Here is a 21274-nt window from a genome sequence, read left to right on the forward strand (position 1 = left end):
TGAATGAGTGAACAGGCATCTGGCAGACAATAAATGACGGCAAAGACATGCTGGAGGGACTCTGGGGATGGCAGCAGCTTATTTTCACTTGTCTACTATGGGAAATCCCAGAGGCAATCTGGTGATGCCCTATAAACCACAAACCCAGCATCAGGAATTGGAGGTCCAGGCCCCAGCATCTCTTCTGTCTTCAACTCCTGCCCAGCAACAAGGCACTGAGGTGCACAGGAAGCAAGCCAGGGTTTTGGCCAGCACCCCCAACCCCTCATTTCTTTAGGGAAGCTCCCCTTCCCCACCTGATTCAGATGGAGCCTAGTCCTGGGTCCAGGCCTAAGGAGTACTGCATGCCCTGATCCCAGGGGACACTGTGACTCTCGAATAAGGCCAGGCTGCTGATGGTGAATGAGATTCAGGTCCAGAAATTTTGTTGGAGCTATTGGGGAATGGGAGCTCTCTCTGCTGAGCCGGTGGGAGGTAACCCTGGTGCTGCCACCAGCTGCCTGTCATCAAAAGGGACCTTAGACTAAAGCCAATCCAGCAGGAGGCAGGGGAGGAAACTGAATCCCATCGCTGGAGGCCCAGGGCCTAGCTGGCTCACAGCTAACTCCATCCCCAAGACTTTTCAGCTAAGTCAACAGAAGCTGATTTTTATGTAAGGCACTCTGAGCTTGATTTCTGCCCCTTGTCTCCAACAGCCTCCAGCCTGAGAGGTTGCAGACTTCACTAAACTCACATTATACTTTCTAGAAGAAACCTTGGACTGGCCTCACAGCAGGAACCAACAGCTGATTCACTATGTATTTATGGGTTTATGGTCTATCTCCCCTACTAAGACTGCCTGATTCCACCTCCCTGTCCTGTGGTGTGAGAACATTACTTGGCAACCAGAAGGGATTCAACAAATATCTGCTGAAGGGATGAGCAAGGGGGGAGGGCACTACAGAAAATTATTGCCAGGCTAGTAAGAAAGGAGTAAATGAAGAGAGAACCATTTGGACAGCAGAGGAAGAACTTTCTGATCTGCAGGCACATAGGAGGGTAAGTGTGGACCGCCTGGGACAGGACAGGACAGGACCATGTGGTAGGGTCTGGGAGAGGTCCCATCTAAAGAAGAAACAATTCTGTACTGCAACTGGCACGTTGCTAAGCTGGGGCAGAGGGAGGTTATGGAGGGGACCATGGAGTCTGACCTCTGAAATGAGCCATCCAGAGAATAGGAACACCAGCTGAGATCCAAACAGATCCACCCTTGTCACTACCATCTCAGTTCAGACCTTTTCTGTCTCTACCTTCACCCGCTTAAGTACGGCTTTTGCAGAGCAGCCAGAACCATTGGTGTGAAACACATGCCTAAAACTCTGCAGTGCCCTCCCAGACTAGGGTTGGAGCTCCTTCAAACAGGCCATCCCTACCTGACCTTTACTGTGACACTGTCCTTGTACACCCCATGCTTCTGTCACATTTCTGGATTTCTTACTGGTTTAGTCCCTCCACCTAGTGTTCCCTTAGTCAAGACTCATTCATGTACAGATACCATCTTCTTCAGGGAGCCCCTAGTTTGAACTGTGCTCCCAAAGTATCCTGCATTGATCCTACGTAGGCTACTTGTCAGGGAGACTGGGAGACGACTGACACAGCATCTAAAACAGCTCTGCACCCCTAGCCTGTCACCCAATGTACCTCATATTAAGAATCATCCAATAAAAGTTTGACCTAAACTCTCTTTGTACTTCTTCACGTGCATAACACTAGCTACTATGTAATCACAAATATCTATTAAACCCTTATTCCATGCCAGGCATCATGGGAAAAATGGGAACAAGCTGGGGGCAGAAAACTTTAGGGTAGAACACCCAATTTAAAGGGAGTGTGTTTGTGTACAAGGCCTGGAGCTTGCATGGGTTATTTATCTGCTCCCTGGCAGCGTCTTCCCAGGAATATAAACTCTGCATGGAGGCCTCTGTTGTGTTCACCTCCATATCTTTGGAGCCACACATGAAATATATGCTCAATAAGCAGTTACAGAGTAAATAAAATGACTTTCATTGCCAGGGCTACAACTGGGTAAGTGGCAAGTGCGTTGGCAGCCCACCTGGGGCCCCCGCTGAGGGCAGGTTTGGCAGTCATGACAAACACAACACTGTACTAAAATGTAACAATGAACTTCAGCCAGTCAGTTCTCCACCAAACACACAAAGCACCAGAGTTACACACATTTCATTTCCACTCAGCTCCAATAAGGTCAGAAGTCCATAAATTGCAAATTAGTACTGATAGTACAAAATAACGATATGCACCCCTTCCAAGTAGGATGGTTCTGTACGTGTCAGAGTAGTCACAGCTGGTTTTTTAAAACTGTCCCCTATCACCAAACAGTTTCAGGTTGTCAAGCAATGAGGCTTCTATGATCTACTTGAACTCTTAGTTCAGACACCAGAAATTTCTAGAGACCCAGGCCACCACAAAGACCTAAGCTATTACAATGTTAATCACATGCAGACTATTCAATCCAGATTCTGCCAACCAGGTGTTTTTGTTCTGTGAGATGCTCCCTGATTAAATTAGTTTGTAAAAAAAAGCAGCTCGTCCAGAGCATTAGCTTGACACATCAGCAGAGGAAGGGCTAAGAAAATAAAGGGTGGCCCTACCCAGTTTGATTCAGTGGATAGAGCATCGGCCTGTGGACTGAAGGGTCCAGAGTTCGATTCCAATCAAGGGCATGTATCTCGTATCTTGGTTGTAGGGTCCTCCACGGCTTGGGCCTATGTGCAGGAGGCAACCAATTGATGTGTTTCTCTCACATTGATATTTCTCTTTTTTTTCCTCTTTCTACTACTCTCTCTAAAAATCAATGGAGAAATATCCTTGGGCGAGGGAAGGAAAAAAAAAAAAAGCCCTAGCTGGTTTGGCTCAGTGGGTAGGGCGTCAGCCTGTGAACTGAAGGGTCCCAGATTCGATTCTGGTCAAGGGCACATGACTTGGTTGTAGGCTCAATCCCCATTAGGGAGCATGGAGGAGACAGCCAATCAATGATTCTCTCATCAGTGATGTTTCTATCTCTCTATACCTCTCCCTTCCTCTTGGAAATCAATAAAAACATTATTAAAATAAAGAAAACCAACAATGCCCTGGCTGGTGTGCATAGTGGTTAGAGCTGTGGCTCAGGAACAGAAGGGTCACAGGTTTGATCCCCAGCTAGGTACCATGCAGGAGGCAACCAACCAATCACCTTTGTGTATCTGTCTCTCTGTCTGTCTGTTTCTCTCTCCTCTCCTCCCTCTCTGCTTGCCTCCCTCCCTTCCACTTTCTCTAAAAAAGAAATGAATGAAAAAAATATCCTCGGGTGAGGAATAACAAAAAAGAGAAAGAAAACAGTAAAGAAGTCTGTTTAACCAAATGTTGCCCAAAGTTGTCTGACCAGGGAAGCCTCCCTTCCTAGAACACCTTTAGACAAGGCTTGAGAACTGTGTACCACGGGTGACTATGGCACACGCTGGTGTGCAGTGGGATGGGATTCAGAGCCCCCAAGTCACATAAAACAATAACCCCACCTCTGGGTGGCACGGGCTCTACTGTCTGGGATGTGTCTGGTACTTTGGCATCACAGCAGCTTTCCAAGTGTACATGCCAAGACCAAGATGGCTACTGCTTGATTCAAATGCCTCCTGCATACTTTTCTCTTTCTTTCTTTCTTTGTTTCTTTCTTTCTCTTTTTTAAAGTATTTTTTAATATATATTTTATTGATTTTTTACAGAGAGGAAGAGAAAGGGATAGAGAGTTAGAAACATCGATGAGAGAGAATCATCCATCAGTTGCCTCCTGCACCACCCCTACTGGGGATGTGCCTGCAACCAAAATACATGCCCTTGAACTGGAATCGAACCCGGGACCTTTCAGTCCGCAGGCCGACGCTCTATCCACTGAGCCAAACCGGTTTCGGCTCCTGCATCCTTTTCTAAGTGCCCTTCCTCAGCTATCGTGTCCCAGATAGCACCAGCTTGAACCCAACTGTGATCCCCGATAATGATCATATAACCCAGAGGAGCAAAGTTCAGGCCTAGGCAAACTGTGGAAGGAGCAGGTCTCATTGGCCAGAAGCTGAAAGGAGTGAGCCCCTGATGAGATCCTGGCACACAGCATCAGTTCTCCCTTCCTTCCTGTCACCCTCCATCTAACTGTGAGGTTCAGATGCAAAATGGTTCAGCCCAGTTCTGACCCCGAAGCAGGTTCTGTGTCTTGAATCTAGCCTTTGCAGTCCCTGAGATGAGCACAGATAAGTTAAGTCCAGGCACAGAAAGTTGCCGATTCCTGCTCTCAGGGCCCTGCTTCCAGAGGCACTGTTGACATGACTGTGACTGTCAGGGTGCTCCACCCAGTCACTCCAGTCTGGGACCCACTTCCCCAGCTACACCACGTGCTATGTTCACAGATTCAATCATAACATTCATTGGCAACTACAACCTTCAGCAATTCCACACACCCAAGTACCCACTGTGTGCCAGGCATCAGACTGGCTTCTATAGTGTGGTGGTGACACAGACATGTCCCCTGCCTCCCAGAGCATAATGTCAGACTTTAGTTGAATATTACAGGGGATGCATAGAAGGGACTTACAGCACAGAGCTGGGGGACTCAATGTGGTGAGCCTGCAAAAAAGGGAGTGAACTGGGGAGAGCTTCTTGGAGGAAGTGCCATTTAAGTGGAAGGACGAACAGCATTTAACCAGGTAACTGGAAACAGGGAGAAATGAGGCAGCAGAGAACAAGGAGCACTGGATATACTTTAAGATTAAGGTGGCACCAGTAGACAGACTTCTGACCCTTAAGGACAATCGGTAAAACAGACCACTGAAGCCCAGGACAATAGGAGTAAAAGGCACACTCTCCCTTTGGTAGGTCTGAGGTCTGCACATTCACAAGTGTATATTTGAGCATAGTTCCTGGAAGGTAAGCACCTATCACACTTGGGTAATTCTTTTCTTTCCTTTTTCAAACCTTTATTGTTGAGAATATTACAGATCTCCCTCCCACCCCGCCCTTCTCCAACCAGTTCCTGCCCACTCCAGGCCTTCATTACCCTATTGTCTGTGTCCATAAAGTAATCCTAATATATAAAAAGCCAGGGGCTATCACAATCAAACACAGACTGAAAACACTGGACGGATGACCAAACAGCAGGCTATGTGGGGCGACCAGGCTGCTGGGGGAGCAGTTGGGGGCAACCGGGTCAGCAGAGGGAGGGCAGTTGGGGGCGACCAGGCCGGTAGAGGAAGTTAGGGATCAGGCCTAAATCAGCAGTTGGACATACCAAGGGGTCCCGAATTGGAGAGGGTGCAAGCTGGGCTGAGGATGCTCCCACCACCCCCGTCCATGAATTTCGTGCACTGGGCCTCTAGAGCTTATATAAAGTTCTTTAATAAATCTCTTCTGGCTCCCCATCCCTACTTCCTTCTGAGATTCTTTAGTCTGTTGCATGTTTCCATGACACTGGTTCTATTTTGTTTATCAAGTTTATTTTATTCATTAGATTCCTCACTCATTTAATTTTTATTTTTAGATTCAATTGTTGATAGATATACATATCTTTTATTTGTTCTTCTTCTTAAAGAAGACCCTTTAACATTACATGTAATACTATTTTAGTGGTGGTGAACTCCTTTAGCTTTTCCTTTCCTGGGAAGCTCTTTATCTGACCTTTAATTCTAAATGATAGCTTTGCTGGGTAATCTTGGTTGTAGATCCTTGCCTTTAATCACTGTGAATATTCCTTGTTACTGTCTTCTGGCCTGCTAAGTTCCTATTGAAAAATCAGCTGATAGTCTTATGGGAGCTCCCTTGTAGGTAACTAACTGCTTTTCTCTTGCTGCTTTTAGGAGTCTCTCTTTGCCTTTAAGCTTTGGCATTTTAAAAATGATGTAACTTGGTGTGGGCCTCTTTGGGTTCATCTTGTTTGGAGCTCTGCTTCCCGGACTTGTATGCCTATTTCTTTCACCAGGTAAGGGAAGTTTTTTTTTTTTTGCCATTTTTTCCAAATAGGTTTTTGATTTTTTTGCTTCCCCTCTTCTCCTGGTATGCCCATGATGCAAATGTTGGTTTGTTTAACATTGTCCCAGAGGCTCCTTATACTATCTTGACATTTGTTTTATTTTTCTGTTCTGATTGGGTGTCTTTTGCTTTCTTATATTGCAAATTCTTGATTTGATTCTCAGTATCCTCTACTGTTGATCCCCTGTAAATTATTCTTTATTTCAGTTAGTGTATACTTTGTTTCTGACTGGCCCTTTTTTATGTTGATGTTCTCACAAAGTTCCTTAAATTCTCACTAAGTTTCTTGAAGTTCTCATTAAATTCCTTGAGCATCCTTATTGTTTTGAATTCTATCTGGTAGTTTTCTTGCTTCCATTTAATTTAGTTATTTTTCTGGAGATTTCTCTCATCCTTTCATTTGTGACATGTTTGTCTCTACATTTTGGCTGCTTCCCTGTGTTTGTTTCTATGTATTAGGTAGATCTGCTATGACTCTGGGACTTGGTAGAGTCACCTTGTGTAATAAGTGCCCTGTAGAGCCCAGTGGCTCAGCTAGATTTCAGGTGTTTTTGAATGATGTGGTTCTGTATTTTAGCTGTAAATTTTTATGTGAGGCAGTTCCTTTCTTTAGGAAATGAGTCCAAAGTGGCTTGAAAGATGGTGGGGATCCCTGAGATGCAGACTCCCTCCTCACTCAAGGAGCCCACAGGGAATGTAGCTCTCTGGGTGGGAAGGTTTCCAAGGCAGTTGGTCCTTCTCCTAAAGCAGAAACTACTGGGGCCCTGGAACCTAGATAAAGTCCTCAAATGGCTTAGGTGCAAGAGTGGGAAGCACTAAAAGCCCAACCCCAAAAGCCATGTCCATAATTTTAGTTTATAATGTCTTTGTCAGGGAGAGGGCTCATAAACTACCTCCTCTAATAGTGGGTAAGGAGGGTCAACAGGAGAAAAAAAAATTTTTTAAACATATTTTTATTGATTTGAGAGAGGAGAGAGGGAGAGAGAAATAGAAACATCAATGATGAGTAAAGAATCATTTATTGGCTGCCTCCTGCATACCCGCTACTGGGGATTGAGCCTGTAACCTAGGCATGTGCCCTTGACTGGAACTGACCCTGGGACCCTTCAGACCACAGACTGACTCTCTATCCATTGAGCCAAACCAGCTAGGGAGGAGGAGAAAAGTTTTAAACAGCCCCACACTTGAGAAAATTTAAATATTGAGCTTCCTGATACCACCTCTACCAGTAGGCCAGGGACTGGACTCAAGGGTTTTATCTGTGTATTCTTTGCTCAGAGCCTTAAGATCAAAGGAGTTATGTGTACATTTCAGAGGCAGCAAGGAAGGTGGATGAAGATAGGCACTGCCCCAAAGCCAGTCTAAGAAGGGCGAAGAACCCAAAGGAAAGGGTGGCTGAGGAAAGGAGGCAGAGTCCCTGCTACAAGCAAGAAATGGAGAGCCAGGATTTGACTTGGACCCCAGAGGTGGCTCTGGGTAGAACAGTGTGTTTTCAGAGGTCTTGAGATCCCATCTTTAGACTTCCCTCAGCCTCTGCCAAGTTATTCAGAGCAAGGACATTCCCAAGTGGGGTTTCCCAAAACCCCAGGATGATTTCATATATCCAGCAGCCATTGAGCTTCCAGTATTTATGGGCTAGGCAGGGTGCTTTATCTGCAACATTATCCTGAACCTTCACAACCACCTTAGGAAGCAGGTCATTCCAATGTCCTTATTTTATAGAACAGGAAATGGAGACTCAGAGGGGCCCAGTGACTGGCCCAAGGTGGGAATGGGTCTCCAACCCAGGCAGGCCCGACTCTGAAGCCCACACAGCTGAGCTCCACTGCTATCCATGCACAAGTGCAAAAGGGAGAAGCCATGACCCCAGTTTGCTTTCTCCCATCTTTTCTGCTTAGGAGGGCCTTCAAGTGAAGAAGTAAACATACTTTTTCTTTGAATATAGCAGCTGTCAGTTAACATTCTGTACAAACATTTATAGAAGAGTACAAAAGAAACTAGAGGGAGCCTGGCCGGTATAGCTCAGTGATTGAGTGTCAGCCTATGAACCAGGTCATGGTTAGATTCTCAATCATAGTAAATGCCCGAGTTGTGGGTTAGATCCCCAGTGGGGCTTGTGGGAGGCAGTGATCAATGATTCTCATCTATTGATGCTTCTTCCCTCTCTCCCTCTCCTTTCCTCTCTGAAATCAAATAAAAGAAACTAGAGGGCAAGTGATGAGTTTTGGGGAGGGCCCAATGCTTTCAACAAATAATGTGACAAGTGTGCACTTAGACAACAGCTAATCCATTAAATCCTCAAAGAAAGAATGAATACACATTCTAAGATGCACTCTTAGTGGTGAAACTAATTGCATGGTCTTCATTGGTCAAATGTTTAACTATGAAATCCTTTGCATAACACATTCAGATTCCAAGCTGAAAATAAACACATTCTTTTTGCTCTTCCCTTCCACATAAATTCTCCTTCTTCACCCGGTGTTAGTATACACAAATTACCAAAGGCAGACTGTCCTGTGACAAGCTTTGGCACCCCCCTGTGGCTACCTCCAACCTTTGTCTTTGAGGATCTCTGTTAAACTAAATAGAAGAAAATATGCAGATCTAGGCAAACACACAGAGAAGGGAACCTGGATTATCTTTCCTGTTCTGTTTATTCACCTCCTAAATGATGGCTTGAACACCTGCCAGGAAACAGCCCCTGCTGGAAAGCCACTTGGAATTCCTGTCTAAAATGTCAGCAAGGTACTTGTATAAAATGAGCTTTAATCCTGGGCTGATGTGTCTTAATCTTATCTGTGCAAAAAATATGGAAAGCATCTTGCCAACACAAATAATTATTAATACGTGGCAACTACTTTAATCCTGTGACACCATCACAGCCCGTCATTTCTTTTCTCAGGGATTATTATAAACAGTTCTGTGCAGCAACATAAAGGTGAACTCTCATTTCTGTGTCAGCTCTGTTCTCAAACTAATTCTTTGGTGAAGAAGACACTGATCTCAATCATGTTGTTGCTAGGTGATGCCTCTCTCTAGTGTACCACATGCTCAGTGACCACCCAGCCCTGCTACTGGATGGTTGTGGGCCCCTGAATTCTTTTTTGGGTACTCAAATATAGTTCTCCCCAGGCAACTCTCAACTGTTCTCATAGGGAGCACAGTTTTAGGAGATAATGCTGGCTTTTATTTTATGTAACCCCTTCTTCCCCCCAGAATGTTCTTTGGAGAACATTCAACTATCGAAATCGAAAACATTTTTTATTGTTCTCATCTTACTGCCAGACTCCTAGACTTCTAACAGTGGTGATGAGGAACAAGCAATTAACACTTGTTGAATGGCCTTTACTAGACCTAGTGGAAAGTACTTCACACACTGTCTCATTGAACGTCATCACAACCCCCATGGCATATGTATTATTTATCATCTCTGATTTTCAAATCATGAAACAAAACTGTGAAGTCCTGGACATAAAAGTGCCTTGCCTGAAGTCACAAAGCTGGTAAGTGGCAAAGGTGGAATCAGAACCCTAAACCTGACTCTGAGGGAGCTATTGTAGATACCTCACATGCCCTGAACCACACCTCGGGCTAAGCAGCAGTCTGCCTTCTTCTATTTATCAGCCTTGTAGCCAAACCCTCTGCCCCACCCACCCAGACTAAGATGCCGAGGGAAGACCTTGTTACTTTAGGCACCTCTGTGGTTTGACTTAAAAAAAAAAGCCCCACAAACCTATTAAATAAGTCATACAAAGTCAGGAACTTCACCTAAAACTGCTGATAAATTCAGGAATCCAGCGTTGACAGCACCTCTCTATTCTGCCACTACATAGCGTGACACCCAGTACAGCTGAGGTGAAGTAAAAGTGGCTGAAGACTGGAGAAAAGTTCCAGTAAAGACAACAGAAATCCCCTTACAGGAAGGAAATCTAAGGACTACAGAACTTCTGCTGAGGTTGCAGACCCAAACGGAAAATGATAAAATTCGGGAATGAGGGCACTGGTGGCTGGGCAAGTTAACTCATTTTCTTTGTATATTGTCCTTTGTCCAACAGGGATGGTACCTACACCTCAGGCATTTTTGGGAAAGATTAAATTAAATGCATATAAAGTGATTGGAAAGTGGCTGACACAGAATATAAATTCCACATTGGCATTATTACAGTCATAATTATACACGGAAGACTGCAAATACTTTTATGCCACCCTAAAGCATGGGCTTTCAGGCCCCCAACAATGATACCCTCACGTTTGAAGGAGGGTTTAGTCCTTCTGAGAGCTGCATGAATGCTGGGACACCTCAACATAAATGCTCAGTATCTCAAACCCCTCAAGTCCTTCTGAGGCTGAGAGATTCACTGAAGTGAGATCTCATTGATCTGGCCTGATGGAGGGCCAATTAGCCAAGTCTTGTTCCCAGTTGCATGATTTACTGAGCACCTGCTACATGCCAGGCACCATGCTGAGCATGGTCACAGCTCTCTAATGGGAACAGAAAACACGTGCCCAAAGGTGAGAGAGATAATGAAATAATTCTGAAGACAGGTGCTATAAGAAAGATAAAGCAGGGGGTGGGAAAGAGCAACTGGATCGAAGGGTATATGATGAGTGGGTGGGAAAAGACTCTCTGAGCTATCATTTGAACCTCAGACAATGAAGAGGTGAACGCCAAATATACTGAGCAGAGGGAACCCCAAATATTAAAGTCCTAAGGTCAGAAAGAACCTGGAGGTCAACATGACTAAGAGTTTCCACAGGGAAAGGTGGGAGGTGAGGTTGTGAGGGGATGCTGTGATGAGGAGTCTGGATCGCTCTAGTCTAGAGGGAGGCCAGTGGACTCCAGGCAGGAGAGTGACAGAATCTGGTGTGTGTGTGTGTGTGTGTGTGTGTGTGTGTGTATTCTATATAATAAAAAAGCTTAATATGCTAAGAGTCCGGATAGCCATTTAATCAATCAAAGTGTAATATGTTAATGATATGTTAAGGCTGCTCAACTGCTCACTATGACGTGCACTGACCTCAGGGGCAGACAATCAACCATGGGGCAGACAGTTAACCAGTTGACCAGTAGCTATGATGTGCACTGACCACCAGGGGGCAGAAGCTCCGACCAGTAGAGCAAGAGGGGCCAGACACACCCTGGAGCCCTCCTGCAGTTCCTTCCTGGCTGGCCAACCTCCTGCGTAACTCCCCGACCCTGACTGTGCACTGGTGGGGTGTCTAGGTCTAGCTTGAGCCCTCTGGTAATCTGGGAAGAGGGGACACCCCCCCCCCCCCAGTGCACAAATTTTGTGCACCGGGCCTCTAGAATGTGTGTGTGTGAGTGTGTGTGTATATATCCATTCTATGTAATAAAGAGCTAATATGCTAATGGTCGTCATGCTGTAATGACCAATCAGCAGGAGGCTGTGTGTGCAGCAAGGTGCGAGAGGAGGCAGGAAGTGGAGCACCTCATGTGATTTCAATCATGTGCTCGGCCTCTAATATATATAGAGTAAAAGTATATTTACAGGACTTGTGTGCATGCATATGGGCCTAGACAGTGCCCAGGGACAACAGGGGGGTGGGGGCATATGTAGGGAGGGGTTTGAGATGGGAACGGGGGGGGGAGGGGGGAAGAACAATTATGTGATACCATAATCAATAAAATAAATAAATAAAAATAAAAAAATAAAAAATAAAAAAGTACATTTACACACACACACACACACACACACACACACACACACGCTAGTGACCCGGTGCTCAAAATCATGCAGCCCCGCCCACCCGCTTACTGCCCCGCCTTGACACCCTCTCTACCCAGAGCTCAAGTGCACCTGGCCCCTTGCTCTGACCGACTCCTCCGGCCTTCTCTGGCCGATTCAAGCCCTGCCTTCGGTCCTGCGAGTCACCTGGGCACCTCCCTGCTTCTGGGCACCTCCCTGCTTCTGCCCTGTCTCCGGAGCAACGCAGCGGCTCTGCCCCGTCATGGCATTGGAAGAGTGTGTGGAAGCCTCTCGCCTGCTGCCAAGTTTCGAGCTCTGCTTCCTAGCAGCGCTGAGTGGCAAAGGACTGGTAAGGGGGGCACTACGGACTCTCACCCTGCCCTCCCTGCCACGGAATGGTCCCGCCTCCTCCAGCCGCCTCCCCGCCAGTCTCTGGAGCAACACAGTGACTCTGCCCTACCACACACACAGCCTCCTGCTGAATGGTCATTACAGCATGAGGGCGTCATGACCATTAGCATATTAGCTCTTTATTATTACACACACACGTAGATGAATGTTCTTCACTCAAGGATACATTTATAGAGTTTAGAGAGAAATACTGATGTGAGAAACATCAATCAGTTGCCTCCATATGCATCCTGACCAGGGATGGAACCCACAACCCAGTGCTGTGCCCTGATCAGGAATCAAACCTGCAACCTCTTGGTGCTCAGGATGATGCTCCAACCGAAACTCCTGGTTTATATTTTTAAAAGATCCACTCTGGCAGTAGTCCTTATGTGACTCTCTCTCTCATGTGTGTGAGAAAAGTTTTGTAAATAAAATGTAGGGGAAGATCATTCTGGGAGGTGAAATCTCAGGGAGGCAGGAGTAGATGCAAGGGGACCAGTGAGGTGCCTCCAGAAGTCATCCAGGTGAGAAATGGCAGTAACAATGGTGGCTCAGGCTAGTCTTGTGGCCGTGGAGACAGAGCCTGTTGGTCTCTTAGCTGTGGGGACGGAGATGACTATAATGAGACTATGAAGGCATGTCATCTTGGCATCTGTAATAACTCTTGCTCTGCTGACAAGAAGACTCCATAAGCAGGGTGTTCCCGAATCTCCCAAATGGTAAAGATGAATAATCCAGACATTGGACACTATTAGATCCCCAGTGGCTTTACTCCAATGAGCTCTTGCTCAGTGGAGAAAGCTAAACATTCAAGAACTATTTTCCCCTCTCCTGCTCTGTTGTTACAGATGCAGCACAGGCATTAATTCTGGGTCAACAAATTCCAGAGACTCTGTATGGAAAACCTAGGGGAGTTTAAACTTTCTGCAGAAACAAGGCCTACCTTCTAAACATGTGCAGGAAGTAACTACCATCTCTGCCATTTCCTATTTTTCTTTGAGAGAGTGAGAGCAAACATAGTGCCCCACGAGTCAGTTTTGGGGAGAAGAACAAATTCCCATTAAGTTGATGGTACTGACCCACCAGAAAGGATGACCAATTGACTCAATGCCTGGCAACAGGCATGTTGTTACCGGACAACTTTGCTTCAGCTCTCATGAAATGAATGGCTTGGACCTGGAACATCTATGACGGTCCTTTCCAGCTCTGACATTTTGTCAGGTCCTCACCTTGGACCTGAAAGGTCATGGAAAGCACTGTTCCTCTTCATTAACAGGGATATGAAGTCCATGATGCCAAAAGACCACAATGAAAAATGAAGGTCAGGAGGGTGAGCCTAAACTCTAGTTGGCAAATCCTTTATTCCTGGATAGTTTTATTTAATCTTATAACCCAGTAGTTCTCCCCAGGGGTGATTTTGTTCCCCCTAGGAACAATGGACAATGTCTGGAGACAGTTTTGGCTATTACAATGGGGAGAAGCTGCTAATAACATTTAGTAAATGGAGACCGGGATGTTGATCAACATCATAGGGTGCATAGGACGGTCCCCCAGTCATAAGGAATGACTCAACCCCAAATATCAAATGTTCTGAGGTTGAACCAGATCTCCTGGTTCTACATTAATTATTTGGAAAAAGACTGTTAGCTCGTTAAATCACATTATACACCAGAGTAAGTTCCCAGTGTGTCAGACAATACAAATAGGGTGACCCCCAACTTCTGTGAGTTATCTCCTTTTTTCCTCCTCACTCAGTTTGTGTATTTATTTATTTTAAAATATATTTGTATTTATTTCAAAGAGGAAGGGAGATGGAGAGAGAGAAACATCAATGATGGGAATTATCCTATTGGCTGCCTCCTGCATGCCCCCTGATCTGGAATTGAACCGTGATCTCTTGGTCCACAGGTTGATGCTCAATCACTGAGACACACCGGCCAGGCAGTTTGTGTATTTAAATGTGTGCAGGGCCGAAACCGGTTTGGCTCAGTGGATAGAGCGTTGGCCTGCGAACTGAAAGGTCCCGGGTTCGATTCCGGTCAAGGGCATGTACCTTGGTTGCGGGCACATTCCCAGTAGGGGGTGTGCAAGAGGCAGCTGATTGATGATTCTCTCTCATCGATGTTTCTAACTCTCTATTCCTCTCTCTTCCTCTCTGTAAAATATATTTTAAAAAATAAATAAATAAATGTGTGCAGGACTAGGAATTTAGTAAACCAGATGATTACAGAACATAGTCTTGGGTATTGGGGTGCCAATGGAATTCCCTAACCCAGGGAGTCTCACATGGGGATGATTCTGTCCTTGAGGGGACATCTGAGACATTTTTCCTTCTCTGGAGATATTTTTCCTTGTAATGACTGGGGTAGATGGGTACCACTGGCATCATGTGGGTAAAATGGAGGGAGGGATACTGCTAAATGTATCAACTCTTTCTATGCACGGGATGGCCCCCACTAACCCCAATGTCAGTAATGATGAGGTGGAGAAACACAGCTATAACCCCAAAGGAACATTTTCTCTACCCAGATACCCAATCAGAAGAGTAACAGCCAGTCGTACCTGATATGTATACACAAAAGCCAGTGAGTCAATGATCTGATATATGCTCTCTCTCACACAACTCTCCTCAGACTTGATTTGCATTGTTCCCACTGCACAGATGCAGGAACTGAAGCCAAGCAATTTGTCCAAGGTCCTTGAAAAGGTCTTGGGCATCTCCAGGGGCTTCTGGACCATCTTGGAAAACCATTGCCTTATACTGCTCTATGAATATTAGCATTGGAGAACACTGAATCCCAGATTAATTGCAGACAGTCAGAGCTTAAAGAGTACCCTGAGTAGAAAGAACGCTGTGTCTAAGAGGGGTAGAAAGAGTTGAAACAAAAAGCCAGGTTGGGAAGGCACCAGAAAAGGAGGAAGTGGGCCAGGCCCCAATCAACTCAGTGAGGACTGTGGTGTCTGCACAGTATATCTCAAGGGCAACAGCTGCTCCTCAGACCAGGCAAATCATACCATGCAGGTGGAGCCTGGTTCTTGTTTTTCATGAGAAATCAGAAACTTGGGTTATTTTCCCCCCTAGAAACCTCAGAATTTTTAAGTTTTGGCTCCTAATTAAAACAAAGAAAAACCTAAATGTGCCAAATTAAATATGCCTGCTTATCCTTGAAGCAATCTTGTAACTTCTGCCTGTGGTTTTCAACCCTGGCTTCATGTCATAAGACATCTGTGGGGCCTTTTAAAACTACGATGCCCTGGACCAACACAGCAATGATGGTACAGTACAGGCATCAGTTTTTATTTTCCTCAAAACCTCCTTAAACAATAAACAAGTGGGATGGGCAATCAGGGTTAAGATTCACAGCAAGTACTATGCAACAGCACAGTGTGCTGTGGACATGCAGGGTTTTACTTTGAGGCCCTGTGCTATACAGTTTGCTACCTAGTAGTAATGGACAATCACACTACACAGGGTTCCATGAGACTACAGGAAGGGTACTGCACACAGGTGGGAAAAGAAATCCTGTTCAAATAAAATGAAGAAACTTGCTGCCCACATTACCACTAGGTCCTGCGTAGATGATGCAATTGTAAACCCATCTGCCTCTTGACTGCTTCAAGTACCATGGAGAGCTACGAAGGCTTGGTCAAGTCAATACTAGTCACCCTGGCCATCTGCCTTTCTAATGCACCCACTGCTCCCTGAGGGGCCCTCATCACCCACTCCAGCCTATTCTCTGCCTGGACTCACTTATTAGAGCCAGAATTCAACTGGTACCTAAAATACCCCAAACAATGTCTCTTTTGCAAACTCCATTCTGATCTTACCAAATTCCTATTACTTCCATTCACTCAAACTCTCTTGGACGTATAAGCAAAAACCACATCCCGATTAGCTCTAACACCCAATGATTTTGCAGCCTTTGAGGTAGCATGACACCTCTCATTAACAACAGGCCCCACATGCTACAGATGTGAGAGGCACCCGAGAGTCAAATGTGCATGCTTTGACCTAGAGTTAATGTTTATCACAACTTAATGAAAAATTTTAAGTGTTTATCACTTAGCCTAAAAATTAAGTTTAGGGCAGGGCAAGAGGATGGTGAGAATTAAGTGAATTAAGGAGTCCAACTGAGTTCTGGCTTATTAATAAAAATTTGGTTGCAACTCATCCTCTCAGGGTTTAGGTTTTAAGTCAACAAGATAAAAACTGAGAAAAGTCAAACCAACCTTGAAAATCTCTGGACTGACAGCTGGTCAGGCTAGATCACTGGTTCTCAACTGAGGGTAATTGTGCCACCCTGACAGGGGACATTGGCAACCTCTGGAGACATTTTTGGTTATAATACCTGGGGAAGGGTCCTACTGGTGTATAGTGAATCAAGGCCCGGGAAGCCAATCAACACCCTATAATGCACAGGGTAGCCCCACAACAAAGAATGATCTGGTTCCATATATCCATAGTGCTGAGGCTGAGAACCCATAGCTAGAAGATCAAGCAACGAAAAGCAGGACAGAAAACATAGGAGGACCAGCTCCGCTGGCCTCCATCATGGGCTGACCCCCAGGGTCATCCATCTCATTCAGTGGGGTAGATTCATCTGCACTAGTCAGATTCATTTCTTTTTCTTTCTTTTTTTCTCTCTCTCTTTGATGAGCACTTAAGCTAAATATGTCTACATGAGCCCACTGCAAAAAATAACTACCATTTACTGACTGTTTATTACTGGGCGCTGAGACAGGTGCTAAATAATTTATATGCATTAATTTAGCAAATACTCCCAGCAACCATGAGATAGTTACGATCATTCCCATATTACTGGTAAGGAAACTGAGGCTCGAAAGGGTTAAGAATTTGCTTAAAGGCACTCAGAGAATACAAAGGCAGAGTCAAAACATAAATCCAATACACAGGGCAAAACCTGTGCTTCACCATCACTTATCCTAGTGGGTTTTAACTGTTGATGGTTCACTCAATGCCCACTCTGGGACATTTTGCAGTATCTGAAGACATATTTGGTTGTCACGACCCCCAAGGCAGGGACGCAGGGGAGGATGTGTGCTACTGGTATCTGTGGGTAGAATCAGGAATGCCACTATGATGCTAAACATCCTACAAGGTATAGGGCAGCCTCCACCACAGAGAATCATCTAACCTGCACTAACCGGTTTGGCTCAGTGGATAGAGCATCTGCCTGTGGACTCAAGGGTCCCAGGTTCGATTCCAGTCAAGGGCGTGTACCTTGGTTGTGAGCACATCCCCATTAGGGGGATGTGCAGGAGGCAGCTGATTGATGTTTCTCTCTCATCAATGTTTCTGGCTCTCTGATTTATTTTACAGAGAGGAAGGGAGAGGGATAGAGAGCCAGAAACATCGATGAGAGAGAAACATTGACCAGCTGCCTCTTGTACACCCCCTACTGGGGATGTGCCCGCAACCGAGGTACATGCCCTTGACCAGAATCAAACCCGGGACCTTTCAGTCCACAGACCGATGCTCTATCCGCTGAGCCAAACCGGTTTTGGCTAAAATAAAATATATATTTTTTAAAATCATCCAACCCAAAATATCAATGGGGCCAAAGTTGAGAACCCTGCTCAGCTTTCTACCATGCATGTCCACAAGTCAGTAAGAATTCAAATGTATTAGTAATGTATATGATAATGCAGGATCTAAAACCCCAAATTTCCTATAACTCAAATACACTCTGCTCCCCTCTCCCTATTCTTCGTTAACTTTACCAAGGTCAAAATGCTGCCATCAAAGCCTGCTGTAAGTCTACAATGCAGAATAACTTCAGAGGTAGGTTGGTTAGTTTGGGATGTATCAACAGCAAAATTTCCAGGCAGAAGAGAATATCCCAAAACACAACTGGACTTTAAAAGTCACAGACTTAGGTGCCTCGGTAGCGCAGTAGGTAGCGCATCAGTCTCATAAAAGTCAGACTTGTACAGGAATACCAAGCAAGGGCTATGGGTGCTGTTGTCAGCATCCCTGAAGAGATCACAATGGCAACAAGGGCCAACAAGATGCTGTATTGGGTAAAGCATAGGAAATGTTTCTTTATAGATAAGCAGTCCCACTCAAGCCCGTGGTTTCTCAACCCTGGCTGCTTTCTAACTGTATAGATGCCCAAGGCCCACCCAACATCTCACAGAATCAGAATAGGTGTGGTATGGGGACTGAGCATTTCTGGTTTTAAAAAAGCTCCCTAGACATCCTGATGCCCAGACCGGGTGGCTAGCCAATGCCTCAGACTCACACAGAGGTGGCAATGGCCCAGAGAAGAGACAGAGGGTGTGAGGATGGATCAGCTTAGGATCCCTGTCTAGAAAGACAGAATCCAAGAGAGCATTTGGAGCTTAAATAGCAAGAGGGAAAGCACCTAGATGGGGGCAGTCCCTAAGGCTTCAAAATTCCTAGGCAAGGGAGTCTTAGCTTACAGTGGATAAGAAGTTTAACATCCAAGCCAAATCCAGAAATGGAGTCAATGACTAATTAAAGGATGGCAGAAATATGTGAGGCATAAAAAGCCCTGAAAGTTGATTTCCTGAGGACAACTATGCCAGAACTAGTGCCAGAGGCAAAGTATTAGGTGAGTGTGGCTTTCATTATACAAAAACATTCCGTTTCTCTATTTTACACTTACCCATTCAACTATGTAATTTATAATTGACAGCTGATGTGTCAGGTATATGCTAGAAATGGTATCCTTGGGAAACAGAAATCCGTAATTTCCTCTTTATGCTAAAAGATATCTACCAATGAAGGTCCTCACTGAATTCATTCATTCATTCATTCATTCATTCATTCGACAAACATTTCTTGGATAACTACTCTGTGCCAGATGTTGTAACTCCATCAGTAATAATGACAGGCAGAAAGCCTTGCCCTGGTGGAGTTTATATTCCAGTGGAGGAGTAGTTGAACAAATAAGTAAACCTAGCATGCCAGGTGGTGATTAAGTGCTGTGGGTAAAATAAAGCAGGGTAAAGGGAATAGAGAACGTGGATACAATTTAACATAGGTGGCCAGAGAAAATCTCAATAATAAAGTAATCTGTGACAGAGGCGAGGGAGTGGGCCATGGAAGTAAAGGAGAGGAAGCACCAGGTCCAAAGGCATAATGGAGGGAGCTAATGGATTACTCAAGGGACACCGAGAAAGCCAGAATTAGGGGGAGAGTGGTGGGAGAGGAGGTCAGGGAGGTCTCACTATGGCTTCTGGGTTAAGCAGTAAGGGTAGAAGGAAAACCCAAGTGGCAATAGTGTTGGTGGTGAGTGGTCATCCTCTAAAATAATTTTTAAGATAGAACAGACAGGATTTACTGTGGCAAATAAGAGGAGTCAAGGTGACTTTAAGGTTTTGGGCCTGATTCAAAGAACAGACTTGCCATTTACTACAATGGGGGAAAGACGATGGCATGGACAGGTTTTCGGAGAAAAGACAGGGATTTTGTTTGATATGCCTATTAGACATCCAAATAGAAATGGCGAATATGATATTGGGTATATGAGTCTTGAGACCAAGAAACTGAAGCAGGCAAAGAGATAAATATATAAAGTAAGTCATACTGATTCCAATTTGTCCAGTCCCTCTACTGCCTTTAAATCTTATGAATGCTCTATAGACTCCTTTATCTTTTAGAAGGGATGTGCCATAAAATGACCACGGTAAGAGGTGCTTCTGAAGCCAGACCTCATTGATTCACATCCATTGCTCCTTATTGGCTGTGCGACCTGCTTTGTACAAATAACTACAGTACCTACCTCATAGAGCTTTTGTATTACGGGAGAAAACACAGGGTAATCAAGACACGGAACATTACCTAGCACCATCACAAATGCTCCACCAGGGTGAACACTTATCATGCATTCACGCGGTTCCCTATGGGAACCTCAGGACACCCTCCAATAGCAGGGAGCATGGTACTGGGGATCAGGGCCAGGCAGGGAGACAGCTCGCTAGTAGCTGTGCACCTAGAAAACGAGGGAGCTAAAAATAGGCCTAGGAAGTCCTGAAGCTACAGCGATATCCACAACCACTGTTGGTGTAAGCAGACATCGGCTTATGGAGTGTTTTCTCCAGGGATTCGGCTCTGTAACCTTGTCATAAACGTTCGGGTGGGATGTCAGCGCTCTACAGGGGAGAGGATCACAGTCTCTCTCTGACTCTCTCTGGAACTGCAGCAAAAAAGGGCCAAAGAGGAGCCAGGACTTTCAGGGCCCACATCCTGCGGCCGGGCCTACATGCTGGTAGAGTAGGGGCGACTCTCAGGTCGCCACGAAGGATCTGGGGGAACTGGCGGGAACTGGGGGCCGAGTTGCGGGCGGGCGGTGCAAACAAACCGGGCGTCCTCGGTCCTCTGAATGAGGAAGGCCCGCAGAGGGTGAGAACCCCAAAGGATTGGTGGGTGGGTGGGTCAGACAGCAAGGCCCGGGACGGGGGTGGGAGGAAGGCCGGGTGCAGGAGAATGAGGGGGCGGGGAGGGAGTGTGGCGCGCTGGAACCACCACCAGGCCCCGAGATCTATTTACAACCGAGGCCAAGGCGACGAGGCCGCGCCTCCCATGCCTACCAGCCCTCGGCCTGACCCGCGAGGCGGAAGGGCGTCCAGGCCGCGGCCCCAGCCGCCTTCGAGACCCTCTAGCCGGGGGGCGGCAGAGTCGGGGCTGCCGGGAGTGATGGGCCGAGCCGGTTAGCCCTGCCTGAGGGGACGCCATTGGGGACCGCTGCGGGACCCACGGCGCCACCATCTGGGAGCAGGCAGGCCCCCCGCACTCCGGGGTGCTCACCCCTCGGGCTTGTGGCCTTTGGACCTTCCCCCGCCCGTTCGCCGGCCGCCAGCTGGACCTCGACGGCGCCTCCCCTACCTTCGTTCGCCAGGTCCGCCATTTTACTTCCTCAAGCCCTCCCACAAGGCTCCGCGCTGGCCGCCGCTCGCCTGCTTTCTGCCAGAAACTCTCGCGCGTGCGCACTTCCCAAGCCGACTCCGGGAGAGGAGGGCAGCTCGCGCCTGCGCGCCGCGCCTGGCGCGGAGTCGAGCTCCGCGTTGCTGTCACCGCCAGGCCCGGTTCCGAGCACTCGCCGGCGCCCTAACCGCCCCCGCCTCCTTTTCCCGCCGACCGA

The 21274-nt window shown here is 46.3% G+C and overlaps 1 protein-coding gene across 38 annotated transcripts in view; it reads right to left on the reverse strand.

Annotated features, from left to right (window-relative positions):
- RANBP3 (RAN binding protein 3) overlaps positions 1 to 21252 on the reverse strand; it is a 58590-nt gene extending 37338 nt beyond the window's left edge. For 7 of the 38 annotated variants that reach the window (XM_084885530.1, XM_084885528.1, XM_084885527.1 and 4 more), the window contains exon 1: positions 21019 to 21240. In XM_084885530.1, the coding sequence (XP_084741656.1) occupies positions 21019 to 21040 (22 nt within the window). In that variant the 5' untranslated portion in view covers positions 21041 to 21240. Of the gene's footprint in view, positions 1 to 21018 lie in introns of all 38 variants that reach the window. The other 31 variants (XM_084885534.1, XM_084885533.1, XM_084885553.1 and 28 more) reach the window with 9 other exon arrangements.
- Between the last annotated feature and the right edge of the window lie 22 nt (positions 21253 to 21274).

Source organism: Pipistrellus hanaki, assembly GCF_964339955.1.
Source record: "Pipistrellus hanaki genome assembly, chromosome: 5".
NCBI classification, from domain to species: Eukaryota; Metazoa; Chordata; class Mammalia; order Chiroptera; family Vespertilionidae; genus Pipistrellus; species Pipistrellus hanaki.